We start from the raw sequence: 19,285 nt of genomic DNA on the forward strand, positions 1-19,285 counted from the left end.
CGTGCTCGCCACACCCCCTCCCGTCCCGCCCATAGCGAGACTCCCGCGCGCCGCGCCCCCCTGCCCTCCGCGAATCCCGCCGGGGGCGGGGCGGAGAGGCGGGGCGCGTGCGCAGTGGGGAGGCGCAGCCCGTTCCTGCCCCCCCCCCGCGGCCCCCCCTGCCCCGCCGCCCCCTCCCCCACCCCGACGCCGTTTAAAGGCGGCGGCGGCGGCCCCGCGCCTATTGTAGCAGTACCGCCGGGCTCCGCCACTGCGGCTGTGTCCCTCGCCTTTGCGCCGCTACCGTGAGTGCCGGCGGCCGCCGCCATGTACCGCTACTTGGGGGAGCTGCTGGCGTCCCGCCTGGCCGCCGGTTCGGTGCTGGCGGGCGCGGAGCCGGGCGGGCCGGCAGCGGCTGCCGGGGGGGTGGCGGCGGCGTGGGGTGGGAGCCGGTGCCCACGGCGGCACTACTGTGAGGCGGCGAAGAAGGAGGACGACCCCAACTTTTTCAAGATGGTGGAGGGGTTCTTCGACCGCGGCGCCAGCATCGTGGAGGACAAGCTGGTGGAGGGGCTGCGCACCCGCGAGAGCATGGAGGACCGGCGCCACCGCGTCCGCGGCATCCTCCGCATCATCAAGCCCTGCAACCATGTGCTCAGCGTCTCCTTCCCCATCAAGCGCGACAACGGCGAGTGGGAGGTGATCGAGGGCTACCGGGCGCAGCACAGCCAGCACCGCACCCCCTGCAAGGGAGGTAAGACCCGCCGGCCCCCTCCCCTCCCCCCCCCCGCCCCGCTCTACAGTGCCCTGCCCGCCGGCCCCTCTCCCGCCCCGGCCGGGCGCCTCCCGGAGGTACCGGCGCGGGGGCGACGCTTGGCTCCCCGCTGGCCGCCCGGCCGGCGTTCCGGCGGCGACAGGCAGCAGCTTCCCTCCCTCAGCTGAGGGGAAGGCGGCAGCGGGGGCAGAGCGGCTCCCCTCGGCCCCTCAGCGATCCGCTGCCCGGCTCCCCGCGCGTGACCCGCCCGTTAGCCGGGGTGCGAGAGCTCCGGGCGGGCCTTCGCCGCGGCTCCGGCCTCGGGCAAGGCGAGGGGTGCGAGGGCAGCTCCGCGTAACCGCCCGGTGCGCCTCGGACCGCGGTGGTGCCCCTCGGAGGACGTGGGGTCTCCACGCCTGAAGTGCCAGCTCTGGAGCCGGGGGCTGAGGAGCTGCCCCTTCACACGCCGCCTGCTGCGTTTGTGACACCCCAGTGCTCACCCAGAAAGCGGCAGGAGAGAAAAATAAAATAATCAAATTGCACGCTTCCCCAGGCGTTGGCTACACATGCAGGAAAGAACCTAAAGCGATTTGCCCAGGGGAAGCTGGCTTGGCGTAGGTGAGGCCGGTGCCGTGCCAGTGCAGAGGGACTGGGAGGGTGAATCCCGCTGGAGCTGAGCGGGACTGAGCTCACGTGGGATCAGCTCCGATCTTAGACGAATCGGACTCCTTGTAGTCTGGGAGAGATGGCGTTTCCTGGAAAAACAAATACAGATGTCCTCATAACTTTTTCAGGAGCTTCGAACTTTGTGGACAGTTGAGTATTGGAGACCATTTTGGGACCGTTTCAGACCGGAGCCTCTGTGCTCTGTAAACAAGTTTCTTCAGCGTAGAACAGCTTTATGGCAAATAACGATGGTTGCAGGAAGCAAAGTTTTCTCGGTGATTTCTTATCAGCAAAGACCTCTGACTTCGAGGATAGAGTAGGAAGGGTGTTCCTGATAATCAGTTCAGCTGGTGTGCGTATGTGACAGGGGGGATGTCTCTCTTTGCAGCGCAAATAGTCTGTCCTGTTAATGCGGTTCGTAACCTTGCAAAATCAAATACATAGTGAGTGTCCCATGGCAGGCTTAGTTCTTACCCGAAAGAGGCTAACTCAGCTTCTGGTGATTACTTGGAACAAGAGTTACCACCGCAGACTTAGTTGTAGCTGAAGTTGGGTATGGCTGAAGCTTACTCTGTGTGGAGCTACTGTTTCTCTGACATTGCTATGATTTCTTTCAAAATGCTGATGGTTATTATACTGCTGTTTTGTCACTGTTGAGGTTAAGTTACTTTTTGCTGCTGCTTACAAAACGTACTTTTCTGTACAGCCTGTGTTATTTACAAGATCCCCACTTGTGTAACAAAATACAGTTCAGTGGCAAATGAAGTAATAAGATCGTATTTATATATATGATAACTTCTAATAAGTCACATTAGTATTGCGTAGTACCAAAGAAATTAATGTTTTCATAACAAAGAACTGTAAAATACTCTGTACAGGAACAAAAAACACCAGTGGGGTGACGGGATACCTTCTGTTCTGATACCTACATTTGTAAGTCCTCAACAGAATTTCTTGATTTTCAGTAGCATTTGTTATGCCTGTCTGCACTGACACTGGATCAAACACTGGAGCATTTGTGGAAAGTTACAACTGTGAATTTCAAGGCAGTTGGAAATGACAGCTAAAGAAAATGGGAAGTCTTAATAGTTGGTCCTTTTCTTCCTGTGCCACTCCCCACCTTCTGTGGGTTTAGGGGAAGGAACTGCAAATGATACTTCCACTCTTTTCACTGTAGTGATTATAAATGGATTTCACCTTCTGATGCTCTCTAGGAATTTGCTCGCTATCAGATGACAATCTGGCTTTGCAGTAAATTTATATGGCATGTGTGATTAAGTGCAGATTGACTGCTTGAAACTTGCTATGAAAAAAAAAGATGGGAGGAAGTAGATCATTTTTACTCAAACTGCAAAGAAAAGGAGTAGTAAAGGTTTTTCTGTGTTTATGGTACATTTGATCCACCCAGAATACACCAATAACTTGAGCTTTTGTCTAGAAGTGGTTTTTAAACTGGAATCCTAGTACATTCCACAGGGAAAAAACCTGCAAAGACCGGTGAAATACAACTCAAACTCCATAATAGTACAACATGCGAAAACTTGCTGAAGTGAGTGTCACTCACACACTGTGGATTCAAGAGTCTGATGAAAGTGATTCATGCCAGCAAGAAACAGCAAGGGGGACATTAAGACCACCTTTTAAAAGAAGGGGTGAGTTAGAATCTGGAAGGCTTGCAGGGCAGTTAGAGGAACACAGCTTCCAGATTTTTTTCAAATGCGGAGTTGTGAACTTTGACTTTGTACTTACTGTAATTTAAAGTTCGATAAAATAAGGTTCCCTGTACTTTTTTTTTTAGAATTTTGTATTTGGTACTAAGAGAGTGTTTAGTTACTGCTAGGTAATAGCAAGTAGGGATTCTTTGTCATCTCTGTCATTCTTTTAAGAAGCATTGTGATTTAAAAGCTCATCTCTTGTATTTCTTGAGGTTTACATAAGCTGAAGGATAAGAGATGCTGTTTAGAGAATATTAAATACTGTTGTGTATGCAGATTAGACAAATGATCAAAGTACACTTTAAGGTATGGAATGTAGGAAAACAAATATTTTTAAATCTTTTAAAGGCTGTCTTCCTTCAATTTTGTTCCTCATTTCTTTTTGTACATCCATAACAAAATACTTCATTAGTGATTGTATGTTACTTCTATATACCTTTTTGTTTATAAGGTCATTTACAAATTTAACCATGAACTAATGAAGAATTTTTACTGTCAATGAAATTTAAAAAAAAATCTTGATTTAGATGCTCTAAACCCAGAGACAGCCAAATTATTTGAGGAAACAGAGTAAACATTTGAATTATCTGCACTTTAGCAGCACCTCGTGTTTCTATTAAATGTTTGTAGCTTAATATTATAGCAGTTAGATTATGTTCCTTCTGTCACACACATCTTCAAATTCTTTGCCTGATCATTCTCTTCTAGAGTGAAACCTCAACCCCTGTCCAGCCCAAATCTGAAAAGCGCCAAACTTCTTAATGTGAGGTTGATCTTTATGAAGCAAGTTTAAAACTCACATGTGCACATAGATGAGACCTGCCAGGAGAAATGCAGCAGTTCCTTGGCTAGTAGTACTTCTGTACTTCCTTCTCTGCTGGCCTCTCTGTTGCCTGCAAGGAGAAATAAACCCCCGGAGTGAGTGCTAGCAGAGGCCTGCATTGAAAATAAGGCTCCCGAGTGGATGGATGACTCTGGCCTGATGCGCAAATGGAATGGCAGACCCCATGGGCTGGGCTGGATGAGGGCAAGTTCAAGATCAGTCTTACATTTTTAGCACAGGCAAACTTCTACACTTTGGTGGGAAACTTGACTGTCATATCTCTAATCAAGAAGTATGATGCTATTAATAACCTAGTTCTAACAATCTAAAGCATAGTTAATAAACATAGGAAGTATTTAATGGCTTATCCTACTCTCCTCTCTTCCCCCCCAAAACAGGTGTAAAACCAGAAGTCAATTGTAGAATCATTTAGGTTGGAAAAGACATTTGAGATAAAGTCCAACCATAACCCAGCGCTGCCAAGCCCACCACTAAACCATGTCCCCAAGCGCCACATCTACGCAGCTTTTCAAATACCTCCAGGGATGGCGAGTCCACCATTTCCCTGGGCAGCCTGATCTAAGGTCTCCTCTGAGCCCCCTCCTCTCCAGGCTGAGCCCCCCCAGGCACCCCCCATCCCACGGGTGCCCCAGCCCCTTCCCCAGCCCCTGCCCGGCTCTGGACACGCTCCAGCCCCTCTGCGTCCCTCTGGCCGTGCGGGGCCACAGCTGGACACAGCGTTCCAGGGGCGGCCTCGCCGGTGCCGAGCGCAGGGGGACGGTCCCTGCCCCGGGCCTGCTGGCCACGCTGTTTCGGGCACCAGCCCGGTGCCGCTGGCCTCCTGGGCCACCTGGGCAGGCGGGGGGCTCCTGCCCAGCCGGCCGCCAGCCAGCCCCCCCAGGCCCTTCCCCGCTGGGCAGACACAGGTTGGATGCAGTTGTCACTACACGGCAGTGCAGGTGATTCTTCATCTTAGTGCTTTTCAGGAAGACTGGCACTAGGTACTGAAACATGCTTTCTTTTCAGTTTGTAACCTGTGGGATTTTCCCATGTCATCGAGAGAACCCAAAAATAACATCTTCTGTTGCGTCTTGTGGCATTTACCTATTTAATTGCTGTAGAAATTAGCCTGTCATTCTACTTCGTGGGTTGCAAAACTTTGCAACTCGAGAAGGTGGTGATTCTTTTTCTTCTGCTGTTCTTCAGGAATCTTTACAGAACGGTTATGGATTTACTCATTTCAGTGGTAGGCCTCGGGGTATGTCCAGCATGCAAGTCCAGGTTTTAAAGGCTCTGTTTTCTGCAGCGTAACTGTTTGCTGGAAAGGAAAATTAAGATCCCTCATCCCATTGAGAACATAGGGATAAGCAGTTTTCTTGTGTGTTGGAAATCAAGTTGCTTATGACCCAAACTTAGTATTTATATGACTGGACTGTGTGGTGGCTGAAGTAATGCTGTGGGTCAGGTCACTCTTTCCTTTGCTGGCGTGGTGACTTGTGTGTGAGTGGCCAGCACCAGCAGGAAACCGCAGCTGCTCGTCCGCAGCACTGACAGCTGCCTGCAGAATTGAACCCGAACGGGGAGGCAGGAAATGAGGTGGCTGAATATGGATGATTCTGTTAAAAAGTGCGCTGGCAGTTCCTGCTTAAAATAATGAATCTTGTAAATAATTTTATCAGGTTCTGTGAAAGGTGTAGAACTGGTTAAGCCGCTTTTTCTTGTGGTTGCTGACAGCTGTTTTCATTAATGGGTCTGTTTCAGAAAACAGAATAAGCCTATCGAGTCCCTACCAGCTTAGTAGTATGGAAATGATTCCATGTTTGTTAGGCAGCATTTAGTGTGGGGATAAAGCTATTAAGTGGTTTTAGAACTTTTTAAAGCCTTTTCATTTTAGCCGGCTGTCCAGCAGGTCTGCTATCAATGAAACCAAATGATTTGGAGCTGGGAAACAGCCTAACCTTTTGTTTATGCTCACCCAGATTGCTTTAACCAAGTCTCAGCTGCTTCCTTAGTTCAGAAAAGCTTTAAAACCATCTTTAGTTCCAGAGCAGGTTTAGTCTAACTTTCACTTACACAGGAATTTTGAAAAACTTTTGTCATAGGTTACTTTGAAGTTCACTCTCTGTATATAAAGACAGATGATTCTTACTTTATTTGCTCAGTTGACTTGGAGGTGAATGAATCTGATTTCCTGAGTGGTGCTGTCTTGGCTGGAAGGTGCTATTCTGCATGACAAAGCTGTACCATCTTCTGGTTTTGGCTGCTTTTCTTCTGCCCATCAGGATTTATCCTTCTCACTTCATGTTAATGAGTTTCTTACTGCATAAGGTGACATTCATACTACCCTTGCCGCAGTTTTCCAGTTGCAGAGGTCTTAAGGCTGATGCTAATCTCAGTGCTCAGTCAAATAGCCTCTGTTGTACATACTGTCTAAAACAGTACGCACGCATCGTGATGGTAACCTTACTTCCAAAAGAAAAAGCTTTACGTGTAAGAGTTGGACCAGTACAACCCTGTGTGCTCTCTTGACTATCGTGACATTGTTTATACCCCTTTGTAAGTGGGGGAAGTAAGAAGTCGTGCTATAAGGTATCTCCAGTTCAGCAGAGTTCTGTTTATCCGGGGGTTGTATTGGTGGCTTTGCTTTTTTAAGTCATGCATGGATGAAAGTTCTGAGCTAGTGTCTTTGGCCTGGGGGTCTTCAAGGGTAAGGTGTGGAAATGTACCCTAGAGACCATGCAGGAGATGGAACTGTAGCATAGACCATCTGTAACCTGAAAATACACCATGGAAACTGATCTAACTTCAAATGAATATGAGACTTTTACAGAAAAAAAGGTAATTAGCTGAACTGTGGTAACAGTGTTATAGCTAAAGCTTACGAGTGCCTTATTTTCATAGGTTTCTGTCCTCTTATTGTAGCTTACCTAACTTTACAACTGTTACAGCAGTGGATTTATATTTAAATTGCAAATTGAAGGAAAGAAAAAGACAAGGAATGGGTGACCTGTGCTTTTGCTGTCTTCTAATATAAACTAGTTGCAATTCTCAGTGAACTGTATCAGTTTTGTGTTTTTATCTCCGATACTCTTGTAGGAGTCTATGCCTTGCTCTTCTGGCTATGAATTTTTTCAGCCTCAGCTTTTTCATTTAGTCAGCTCATACCGTTTGTGTAGTAGCCAGCTTTGTCCTTGATCCTAAATAGTTATTTTCCCTTGCTACTGTTGGCTTCTTGTCTATTTATAGAGCGATCATACCTCTCTCAGCATTGAGGTTTCTGGATAAACACGTTGAAGGGGGTGAGGAGGGGAGTCTCTTGTGTGATAGTCTCCCTCCTGTTCTCTGGGTCATCCTGGCAGGTATGCTTTGTTACTTGAATTGCAACAGCTCCATCTTGTTAGGAAATAAACTCTTAGTAAGAGTGTGGAATTTGCCTGCTTCATGTCAGCACTGCAGTGGCTTATTGTTTTGTGGCTCCTATGGCATTTGGCCTAGCCAGGGCCAACTTGTGTGTTATTTCCGCCCTCTGCGCACACCCATGCCCGTGGTATTAATATCTACATGGAAGCAGTGTTACTGCATCTCTCTGTATCAGTTTTTGTTGATACAGAGTGGAGTGCAGTTTAATGAGAAGGCTATGCTTTAAGTAGGGTTGAGGTAGTTCTGCAGGTGAGACTCTACTTCTGCTGAGCCATATTCTATGTGCATAAGTTCAGGTAATATGTGATTGCCTGGTGGTAGCTATACTAAATTTGTCATATCTGCATTAAAAACACAAGGTCTTACCAGTGCACCACACGTTATTTTTTAATAGAGGATATTCTTGGCTTTTCTCTTCATGGAATGAAATGAACGTGTATAGTTTAAGCGTATTTCATGTAAGTGCAGGTTATTAAAAGCATACAAGAAGTGGTGTATACTGAAGTATTCTGTCTGGTTGAATACCTTATAGTCATGGAATAGATACATACTTGTGGTTAAATCAGAATGGTGGGATGTGTCCATAGGGGAATCTCTTGACTGCCCCAGGTTACAGCTGGCTAATGCTGTGTGGGAAGAGATAAATATTTTTATCTCCTCTCTTGGCAGTTAGTGAATTGCATTTAGGAATGAGTAGTTATTGTTGCTGATGGGTGTGCAATGATCTTATTTCCAGCACTGAATTACTCATCTTGCTTTATTAGGTTTCTCTGGAATTTCTTCGTCTTCAGTAATTACAAAATTTGTCATTGTGCTGCTTGCCATGCTTTCCAAATGGTTAAATAAGGCTGAACAATTTCCTTCTAGGGAAGGCTGGATTGTTTTTCTGGATTTAGAAAAATGTACTTGTTCTGAAAGAGTCTAAGGATCGCTTGGAAGATCTGTTCCTACTGTGTTAGGTATTAATGATTACATAGAGTTTTATAGTAGTGTAATCAGTCTCACTTGTTTACTTCCCAGACTTCATCTAAATGAAAATGTTGTACTTGATCCAGAGTTAAAATGTTAAGGAGCTAAGGCATTGCAATAAATGCTGAAGCTGATTTACAGATTTTGTTTGGGGATTTTGGTGAATAGTTCGAACAAGGTGAGCATCTTTGCTGAAGCTCCTTTAGACTCTGGATGTAATGTCAGCCTTTGGACAGGGTCAGGCAAGCTGTTAACCCACAGGGCCACTGCAGAATCCAGTGTTGCTAATTGGGAGATAAATATGGCTGTAGTCAGACCTAAAAACTTTCAAAGAGGTCATGAAATCTGTTTTGCTGAGTGCTGTATGGGTAGTGTAGGATAGCTGCTGCCTTCCCTGGAATGCTTTTTCTGATGAGCAAGCATTTTGCAAATAGCAGTGAGCAGAACAAATGCACCATCTTAACAAGAATTGTTCTCTGTAAAGGACCCAAATTAGTTTCAAAGTTCTAAAGATGATCACAACTAGAAGAACACACCAGTGTCAAAGCATGACTGTTGCAGGTTCTGAGGAACTTGAGCGACTTGCTAAGGTTTGCAAGATACCTAGTGCAGGAAGAGTAGTTTACCATGTGTTTTGCTCTGAACAGTTACTATGGCAACTGTTTACTTTTGAGACTTGTCTTTGAATACTTCATGCTCATTAGTGGGGAGGGCATACATAGATCCTACCGTTTAAGATCACTGTAGTAGAAGATCAGGAAAGAATTACAGCAGCTTCCTTAGATGTAGATTTTTAGGCATACTAGAAAGGCAGTAATCATCCGGGAAAAGGTGGTGGTTCTGTACACCGTGTTTTCTAAGGAAGCATAAAACCCAAACAACATCACAGAACATACTGAAATTCTCACAGCGTAAAATCTAGTAAGATGTAGCCAGGTTTTTTTGAAATCAAGGTCTTTGTTGCATGCCTGTTAGTACACTCCTTTACTACAAACCTGCTGATTAAAATGGTAACTGACTGCTGTTATTACAGAATCCAAAATACAGTCTTGCTGATAATTACTACTCTGACATTTATTTAAAAAACACTGTTTCAAGCATGTTGCTACCTCCATTTGGAAAAGTGAAAATTGATCCATAGCATCTATCTAAGAAGCTAAGTTTAAATCATGAGCAAATTTTATTTTGTCTGAAACAGTTACTTGGCTCAGTGCAAGAGGTAACTGGGTGTAGTGGGTTTGCATGACAAGGTTTTGGTAACGGGGGGGGGGGGGGCTACAGGGGTGACTTCTGTGAGAAGATGCCAGAAGCTTCCCCCAGGTCCAACACGGCCATTGCCAGCCAGCTCTGAGACAGACCTGCTGCTGGCCAAGGCTGAGCTAATCAGTGACAGTACCTCTGGGATAACATATTTCAGAAGGGTGGTAAAAGAAACAACTGCGCAAAAAAACCCTGCAGCAGAAGAGAGGAGTGAGACTGTGAGAGCAGCCGCCCTGCAGCCCCAGGTCACGCAGGAGGGGCAGGAGGGGCTCCAGGCACCGGGGCAGAGGTTCCCCCGCAGCCCGCGGTGCAGCCCACGGTGAGGCAGGCTGTGCCCTCAGCCCGTGGGGGTCCATGGAGGAGCAGATCCCCACCTGCAGCCCGGGAGGGTCCCACACCAGAGCAGGTGGGTGCCCGCAGGAGGCTGTGACCCCGTGGGGACCCCGGCTGGGGCAGCGTGTGCAGAACTGCAGCCCATGGGAAGGACTCCAGATTGGAGAGGTTTGTGGAGAGCTGTCTCCCACGGGAGGGACCCCACGCTGGAGCAGGGCAGGGCGAGGAGGAAGGAGCAGCGGAAACAACATGTGATGAACTGACTGTAAACCTGTTCCTTGTCCCGGTGTGCTGCTCAGGGGGAGGAGGTAGAGAAATAAGGACTTAAGCCTGGGAAGAATGGAGGGGTGGGTGGAAGGTGTTTTTCTGGTTTGAATGGTTAACACATCAAACTGATTTTCCCAAAGTCGAGTCTGTTTTGCCTGTGACAGTAATTGCTGGGCGATCTCCCTGTCCTTATCTCAACCTGTGGACCTTTTGTTCTATTTTCTCTCCCCTGTCTGGTTGAGGAGGGGAGTGATGGAGCCGCTTTGGTGGGTACCTGGCATTCAGACAGGGTCAAACCACCATACTGGGTAAAGTATATCTCCGAAATACAGATCACAAAAAAGAAGTTTTAAAAGCATTGACACTGCAATGTGATGATAAAGCCTTTTCTTTATACTGACCAGTCACAAAACAAAATTTAAATGAAAACATTTCCTCATCTAAAAGGTCTTGTGCATAGAAAAGCAAAGTGTCTCTCTTAGCATGTTGTTTAACTTCTTGGGGTGTGGCAAGGAAAGAGAATTCTCAGCTAGGACAAGAATTTGTATGTTTCCCAGTGAAAAGTATTTTCCATGGCAGTGAGTCATACTGTAACTTGAGGCTTTCTTCAAACTATTTTTTGTAGCTAGTTTGCTGTACAAGTCACAAGTTTCCAGAGACTGACTGTGTGGGACTTGTTAGGATTTTAAAAAGTCATAATCTTGCTGCGTAGCAGCATTTTTTTATTTTTTTTTTTTTCATTTCATTTGCTTATGTATTATGAATCTTTAAAAAACCCAAACCAAACCAAAACAGTGTTTTATCTCTGTATACGGTCCATTTTTAGACTCAGACTATTGAATGCATAGTAACACTGCCAAAAGAGCCATACAAATGCATGGCAATACTCTCCTCCTGCCAAATTAGGAAGCTGTCAAACTAAATTTCGCTGATGTCCGAATAGAATAGAAATTAAGCCTTTTATCTTTGTGCATCCCCTTGCAGATGGAATGTACAGCATTCTCAGATGCCTGCTTCTCATCAGTCCTAACAGCTTAGCACAAATAACTTCCCCATCAAGAGGTGGGCCTCCTGCAGAGTAATTGCAGTTCCTGGAAAACAGTAGCTCTCCTAATTGTGAAAAGGAGTGAAACGTTAGTGCATCTGAAATGTTATCCACTGGTGACAGAGAAGGGAAAAATCATCACACCTGTCAGGGAACCTGGAATCCACACCTTGAACTTTGCCTGACACTACTGAAAATTTTCACTAGATAAACTGGAGCAAAGTGGCTAGTTAAGTGAGCACAACTCTCAGGATTGACTAGTCTCCCACTTAGGAAGATGAAGCCACCAGACACGCCATTACAATGAGAGCTGTTTAAAAGGCCAGAAAAGAAGTTAAATCTTGCTCAAAAATATGAAGTTGTCCAGAAAAGGATAGTTTCAGCCTCAAATCTAAAGTTTTCCCTATTCTGGTATATGTACAAGGGTGACAAATAGGCATCTCAGCTGAAAGCCTTTCAGGACTTTGTCTTTGGGCCTCTCCCTATTTCCCTTGCTGTAAAAGTTTAATACTTATTACAGTAAGGTTTATAGTAATCCTTGACTGTAATACAAGGAAACTGGAGATGTAACTGTTTTGCATGTGTTTGAGTCTTCTAGTTAAACTGCTGCATGTTCACCTTTTCAGAACCCATCTTCTGTATGATGTGCAGAAAAGGGTGGTCTCTCCTTTTGCTTCCCTGTTAGAACTGTACAAAATAACTATCCCTTATGGTTTGGTCCCCCTGCTGCTTTCCATATATCAATAAACAACATTTTGTGTGCCTGTGGGAGTATAGTTATAGCAAAAAGGCTTTGTGTATGCAGCTTGAAGTTTGAATAAATATATGGGCTGAACAAATAAATACACAGTGATCTGGTTGAGCTGGGGGTGGAGGGGCAGAGTTCATTTCTGCCCAGCATAGATTGTGGCTTCAGACTCGGCTGGCTTGAGCAATGCTCAGATGAGACCTGTCACCAGAGTACCTGCTCAGCCGAGAGGGAACAGTGTGCCCAGGCAGGACAGTCAGTGCCGTAGGTAGTGTTTGTTCTTGCTCAGGGCCTGATGGAAGGGTAGTCGCTCCTTTGAAGGATCAGGGTAAGAAGTGTTAAAAAACCCACTTAACCGTTAACTGTGACTAGTCGGTTGGGCTCTGATAGATTCCACTTGAATTTCGAATATTACTTCCTGTGAGAAGGTTCTTGAAAGCCCAGGCATTAACACAATTCTACCGAAGTCAGAAACTAGTTAGCTTGCTTTGGGAGACCACCCTTCCCCCATTTGCACACAAAATTTAAATTCTGTTCTGCAGAGACATGGTACTTTCTTCTACTGATTGAACTCCCATAAGAAAGCAGCACTTGGCCCTCAGCTTTATTTGAGCAGCACTCAGTTCCTTTGAAACTGGGATTGTTTCCAGAGCATTCAGGAATGGCTTTCATAGCAGCACAGTGCTTTAGTTTGGATAATGTATGCTGGCCTTTTCTCACTCCTGAGGGCCTGAATATGGTCTTCTCTTTACATAGAAAGTAGGAAATTCGTAGTGCCTTGTCCTAGCATCTAAAGGACACTCTGTGCCTGCTACAAGCCACCGTGCAACTTGGCACAACCTACAGCCAAGGATTCGGGGAGTAGAGGTGGGGATAATAAATTCTTCATGGCTCTGTTACATGCTTAGTGATGTAGAAGAAGCTTGGATAGAAGCTAACATATAGCTTGTGGTGGGGGTTTTTTTGTCTGTGGGTGCTGTATTGATCACGTGTTTAGGCTTCTGTAGTTCTGTATATGTGCCCTGTCAGTTTGGTTAAATATTTTCTACTCTGCAGCTACCTCCAGAATACATGAATTTTAACTTTTGAGTTCAATCAATGCATTGGACAGCCACAGTTCACTTTTTAGAAGACAGGTATGGGTCAGGCAGGTGATAGATGTCCCTACCTTTGTGTAATCATTTTCCGCTCTTTGAAGGTTTGAACTGCCTTGAAGGCTGGGATCACCCATTCTGCATCTGAGCCGCTGTCAGACCACAACAATCTGAACTGTGCCTGCACCGTGTGTCAGCACACTTGCAGTTCTGCTGAATGACTCAGAGCAGGGAATGCAGGTGTGGGCTGGCTTCCATGCGTGTGCGGGATGGGTGGCATGGGCCCACAAGCTTGCTGGGGTAGGCTTATGCAAACAAAATGTTTTGAACAAATTTGAATTAGTAGAGTGGCTTGTTACTTTCTGTTATGTGGCTGTGCCTAGCAGCCAGAGCCTTGAAGCTACCTGTGGTTTTGTTGGACCACGGCCAATGTATTGCAAGGCTCATAACTTAACAGGAGCTTGCATTTCTCTAGCAAAAAGGTCTTGACTCTAACCTGTACTGATAAGTCATGTTCAGGAGCAAAGTTCATCTTGTATATACAATCAATGAAGTCCAAAGCTAAAGATCTTATGGAATGCTGATGAGCTTTTTCAGCCTTTAAAAAAATCTCTACTGCTAGTTACCTATCAGCTTGGCTTATCTTGCTCCCAAGGAATATTCACTTTTGTTCCAAGGTTGAGTGCTGCTGTTAAACTACTTACTTAATAGAGAATTACTGAAGTCTTGAATTTCTGCTAAGTAAGAGATAGATATGTAAATAGGAGAATGGGGGAATTGCTCTTCAAGTCTTAAAGCACAAAAGTTGATAGATTAAATACTTGTGTGTTATAGATGGTGGGTACAGAATTAACCTTCTCAGTTTATAAATACCTATGAAGTTGTTCAGTGAATTCCTTTTTGTCTCATGTGTCTTTTGCAGGTATTCGTTACAGTTTGGATGTTAGTGTGGATGAAGTGAAAGCCTTAGCATCTCTAATGACATACAAATGTGCTGTGGTTGGTAAGTGATAATTTTTCAAGCAAGGATACAATCTTGATTTCAATCAGTACTGAGGTAATTTACAGAAAAAAATCTAAAAGGTTTGAATTAATTTTTAGACACTAATCTTTGACTAAAATCCATAGCAATATGGGAAAAATATATAGTAACAAAAATAATAATACATATTCCCTCTGCTGTTACTGTAGATACTTGGATAAAGTTGCATTTTCATTTGAAAAATCCATATTCTGCTAGCTACCCCCTCCTGTAAAAGTACTGTATCTTGAACTCAAATCAAAGTATGACAAACTTGGATTAGGAGGGGGCTAATTTTAGGGGGAACAGATGGAGGCTGTAAAGGACTCAGGCAGGGGAGCTGTGGAAGGAAAAGGATAGAATTCTTTATGGGTTGTAAAGTAGTATAATTCATACACAGCTGTTAAATTGTGGAGGGGTTTGGAGAGAATCTGCAGATTATGTGTAAGAAAACAAAGTACTTTCTTAATGTATATAGAGACACTTCACTTAGGACTTCCAAAGTAAAATTTTTAGGCTAAACCAGTGAAATATAAACTGTAAAACCTATTGTTTATTTTTAGGCTAAACCAGTGAAATACAAACTGTAAAACCTATTGTTTCTACTAGTGCCAAGTACAAGTGCTTGAAGCATAGAAAATTTAAATCATAATCTTTGGAATTTCAAAGACCATTTTCAAGCTGCCCTTGAAAGATTTCTCATTTTTATAGGAGTACCTAGATAAATTATAGCTTAGCTTGTGAAGCCCTAAATGTGGCAAAACAAAATTCACTGCTAAAATCAGATATAATTACACATATTACTGATGTGTTCTGCCTTTATTGTTGAAAAAGTAAAATGATTTTCCTTTGCATTCTTGTAGATGTGCCATTTGGCGGGGCAAAGGCTGGTGTCAAGATCAATCCCAAGAACTACACAGTAAGCTTAATCATAGATAAAAATTTGGTTATCTGCAGTACTGAAGCCAGCCAGTTAAAAAAGCTCTTCTAAGGGCGTTATTGACCACTTAAAACTTCCTGCCACTTCTGCCTGTGTAAAGGCTGAATTTAGCTTGTGCATGCAATAGGTAGGAAAAGAATTTTTAACAGGTCTGTGTTTCAGAAGTGAAATACTTCAATTACTTAACTTACTACTTCCTTTCTTAAAGTCAGGAGACTACAAATAATTTGGAGCCTGATTTTTTTTTTTTAAGTTGATACTGTTAGTAAAGGCTTAAATTAAATTACTCTTAGAAAAAAGTTAATGTTTTTGTTTATTTTGACAAATAGTTTTATGCTCCATTAAACCTTTCTATGCAGTGTTCCAGTGTGAATAATAACTAACTTGCTTTATAAAAGGTTTACTGCAGGCTTGCCTTCTTGCCCTAATTAAAATAACTCGTACAGAAAGGAATACTAGGATATGTAACAGATATCCTAAGCTCAGAACTCTGTAAGAATTTGTGTGAAGTTGTTCAACTGCATTGATTACACAATCAGCAGGCCAGCTATCGCTGTTGCTGGTTATAAATCTCTCACATAGGATATCAGATTTGTTTGCTGGAAATCTCTGCTATAAGCACAGGTGGTTCTTTCTGTGCCACACTCCTGACTTGTCCTGGATCAGAATGTACGGAAAGAACGTCGAATGTTTCCCTGTGCTGCCTGAATTCCAAGGGTCTGTTAGGGGGTGGCGTGTAAATGATGTAAATATACGAGTCATCCTTTCTTCTAAAAGAAAAGGGCATGTTTTCATGCTTGGGTATAAGTTCTAGTAAATATTCATGAACACTAATGATTTCTTGTGATATTTATTGCATTTTCTCTATAGGACAATGAATTGGAAAAGATCACGAGGAGGTTTACCATGGAGCTAGCAAAAAAGGGCTTTATTGGTATGTTGTGCAATTGTACTATTAAAATTTAGGAATCTGATTTGTTGTGCATTGGCAGCGTCCACTAGATGGTATCCTTAAATAACCAAATTTTTGAGAGCTGTAAATAATTTGGGTATAGAACTTTCAGCAAAGAGTCATAAAGAATTGAGTTACTGCATCTTAGTGCATTTTAAAGGGAACTGTGTCTTAACTTTTTTCTGGTGGCTGTTCTGCTATGAAAAGCCACAAAAGCTGAGCTCACAGGATGCAAAATGAATCGCATTTCTCTTAGAGGTACATTATAAAATTGTGACCAAGTTTGTTGCAATTTTAATATCTAATATCAATCTGTTCACTGTTACTGTTTCCTGTAGTCTCAGTTGAGGCTTTTGGCAGATATCTGAGGAAACAGAGGAAGGAAATAGAAGATCCACCCCAGAGAAAGTTGATGGCTTCACCCTTGGCAACCACAGGCTGCAAGAGAAGCGTAGGCAAGAAGCATAGGTGCCTGTTGTAACAGAACCTCAGCTTCTGTAATGTTAGTAGGTGTTTCATTCAGACTCTCAACCCTTGAGTAGTTCTGATAGCTTGCTGTGTGGAATTGCTATCTGGAAGTCTCTGGAGAAAGCTCACTGTTACTAGCTCAACTTCTATTTAAATGGAGGATCTTTACCTGGAGGAGGTTCTTATTCAAGTGAATAACAAGGCATGTACCTAATTAAAGGTCTGTCATGTATTCCTGATGTCTGACTGCCCCGGGAATGTGTATCCATTTATCTGCATTTTCTTGCTTTTCAGCCAGAGAGTTTGTCATAGAATCGTTTAGGTTGGAAAAGACCTTTGAGGTCATTGAGTCCCAACCCAGCACTGCCAAGCCCACCACTAAACCATGTCCCTAAGTGCCCCATCTATGCGTTTTCTAAACACCTCCAGGGATGGAGATTCCACCACCTCCCAGGGCAGCCTGTTCCAGTGCTTGACCACCCTTTCAGAGAAGAAAATTTTCCTAATATCAGATCTAAACCTTCCCTGGTGCAACCTGAGGCCATTCCCTCCTGTCCTGTCCCTTGTTCCCTGGGAGCAGAGCCCGACCCCCCCGCCTACAGCCCCTGTCAGGCAGCTGCAGGGAGCGATAAGGGCCCCCCCGAGCCCCCTCCTCTCCAGGCTAAGCCACCCCAGTTCCCTCACCTGCTCCTCATAAGACTTGTGCTCTAGACCCTTTACCAGCTTTGTTGCCCTTGTCTTCCAGCCAGAGTGTTTCTCGTCTAAATTAAGGTTCTTTATAAACACCCTCATTGATGTTACATGTGACTAGGGTAATACTATACACTGTGCCAGCTATAGCGATTGTTAGCTCAGTGACAATTAAAATGGTTTGATTAAATTTGCCTTCCTTTTCTGCTCTATGGTTGATGCTATGCAGCTTTCACAAACCTTTTAAAAATACTTAGAAAAAACAATTGGTAGGGGCAGATGTGCATTTAAAATCTTGCTGAGCAAGTCCCTCTGATCTTAAATATGTTGGGCAGATGCTATTTTTAGTTATCTGGAAAAGACAGACCAGATTTTTTTTTTTTGCAACAGATGTGTGAAAGTTCTTTCAAAGGTTTATTTCATCAAGAAAGATGTACTGTCTCTTTCCTGAAGTAAGCAGTAAAATCAAATGTATGTGCTACAGTGCAATGACTAGGAACAGCTGATCTGCAATTTTTAAACTCACCCAGGATGAAAAGGAAATTCTAATGCAAAAAAAAAAATTATTAACGTCACGGTATATAGAAATCATACCTAGATAGCGCCCTTCCTGTTGTTGCAGCAATGATTGTCAAAAAAAAAAAAAATTCTTTTGAGGCATTCTCATATCACTTTTCATTGACAAACTTACATTCATTTTACTGAATGGCTTGTGTGAAAGCTTAGAGGTTTTGACAGTATTGTACAAATGTGTGATACGGAATCTAAAACTGAACTGAATCCAGAAGAATCTGTTGCTTGCATAATAAACGGAGGATTAAACAAGAAAACAGTTCCTCTCTGCCAAGGCCTGCACAGTTCCCAAGGGAATAATGGTTGAAGATAGCTATTCATGTTTGATCCTTAAAAGCTGTTTTCATTGTTGCCAACAGGACCTGGTGTTGATGTGCCTGCTCCTGATATGAGTACAGGGGAGAGGGAGATGTCCTGGATCGCTGACACCTATGCCAGTACCATAGGACACTATGTAAGTTCTGAGCAGAGGCTCTGAAGTAGGAAAGCTTTCTTGGTCTTTGCAGAAATCCTTTTATCTAGACATTTATTACCGTGCTGCTTAATAATATAATTGTATTTAATTAACTTGATCTAAATATATTCTTGCAAACTCTAACAACTTAATTGGTGGGAGGATTTTAGGGTAGCTTAAGTTAAGTTTGTCTGATACAATACTGATTGCAACTGTTCAGCAAAAAAAAAAAAAAATACACTGTTTTTAAAGGCCTCATCCTTAGGCTAAAATTGGTTTCTATTTCTACCATTCCCTTTTGGTTTTCATTATTACTTAATAATTTAAATGATAGTTGTTACAGTCTTGAAGTACTGAAAACTTTCCATTTTAGACTACTGAATTTACAAGTGTTACTAAATAAATGCTCATGGGTTTTGTGCATTCAAGAGCCCATGTAAATTAAGTTTGCACTATTAGTATACCTTGTAAAAGTATTAAAAATTCTCTGTGGTCCCCTAAAAGTAACAGGTAATCAGTGTAGACCAACAAATTCTCCAAAATGTAAAGCAAAAGGACACCAATAAAACTTACTTCCCAGAAGGCAATAAAAAAAAGGAAGTTTTTTTAAAACTAGTTTTTAATTACAGCCCTTAAATTTGGCTTTTGTCCTTATGTTGCTGGGGTTATTTGTATCTGTTTTGACTGTACCAAAAGCATAACTGTTGACCAAACACTTCTGTTGTATACTTTTGACAGATTGCATGAGGAAAAAAAAGTATTATGTACAACTTCTTGCAGCATAGTGTCTATGCTACCGAACTTCCTAGCTTCTCTTTCAGATGTTGTTTCTGCTACTCCAGCAGGTCATACTTTGCTAAGGAGTCTTGCCATAGCTTTGCATTACCGTGTTAATATGCTAGGCTATTGCATGTTTGCCTATCCCCGCTCTTTTTGAATTGAAAAGACTCTTTCTTTGCACTTTCTGCAGTCCCTTCCAACAGTTCCTCCAAAATACAGCATGTTGTACACCCCCAGTAATGAGGCATTAGAGCCACCCAACACGTATTTCTCTTTGGCATGTCTGTTCAAGATGTGCCTGGCTTCCTGAGACAGTCTCTTGGCAGAATACTTG

At 43.6% G+C, this 19,285-nt stretch overlaps 1 protein-coding gene across 1 annotated transcript in view; it reads left to right on the forward strand.

The window, feature by feature from the left end:
- The first annotated feature begins 204 nt into the window (after positions 1-204).
- GLUD1 (glutamate dehydrogenase 1) overlaps positions 205-19,285 on the forward strand; it is a 32,192-nt gene continuing 13,111 nt past the window's right edge. The window contains exons 1-5 of the mRNA XM_037399381.1: positions 205-733; positions 13,996-14,076; positions 14,958-15,013; positions 15,905-15,968; positions 18,077-18,171. Coding sequence (XP_037255278.1) covers positions 307-733; positions 13,996-14,076; positions 14,958-15,013; positions 15,905-15,968; positions 18,077-18,171 — 723 coding nt within the window. The 5' untranslated portion in view covers positions 205-306. The remainder of the gene's footprint in view (positions 734-13,995; positions 14,077-14,957; positions 15,014-15,904; positions 15,969-18,076; positions 18,172-19,285) is intronic.

This window comes from Falco rusticolus, chromosome 9 (assembly GCF_015220075.1).
Source record: "Falco rusticolus isolate bFalRus1 chromosome 9, bFalRus1.pri, whole genome shotgun sequence".
Lineage (NCBI taxonomy): Eukaryota > Metazoa > Chordata > Aves > Falconiformes > Falconidae > Falco > Falco rusticolus.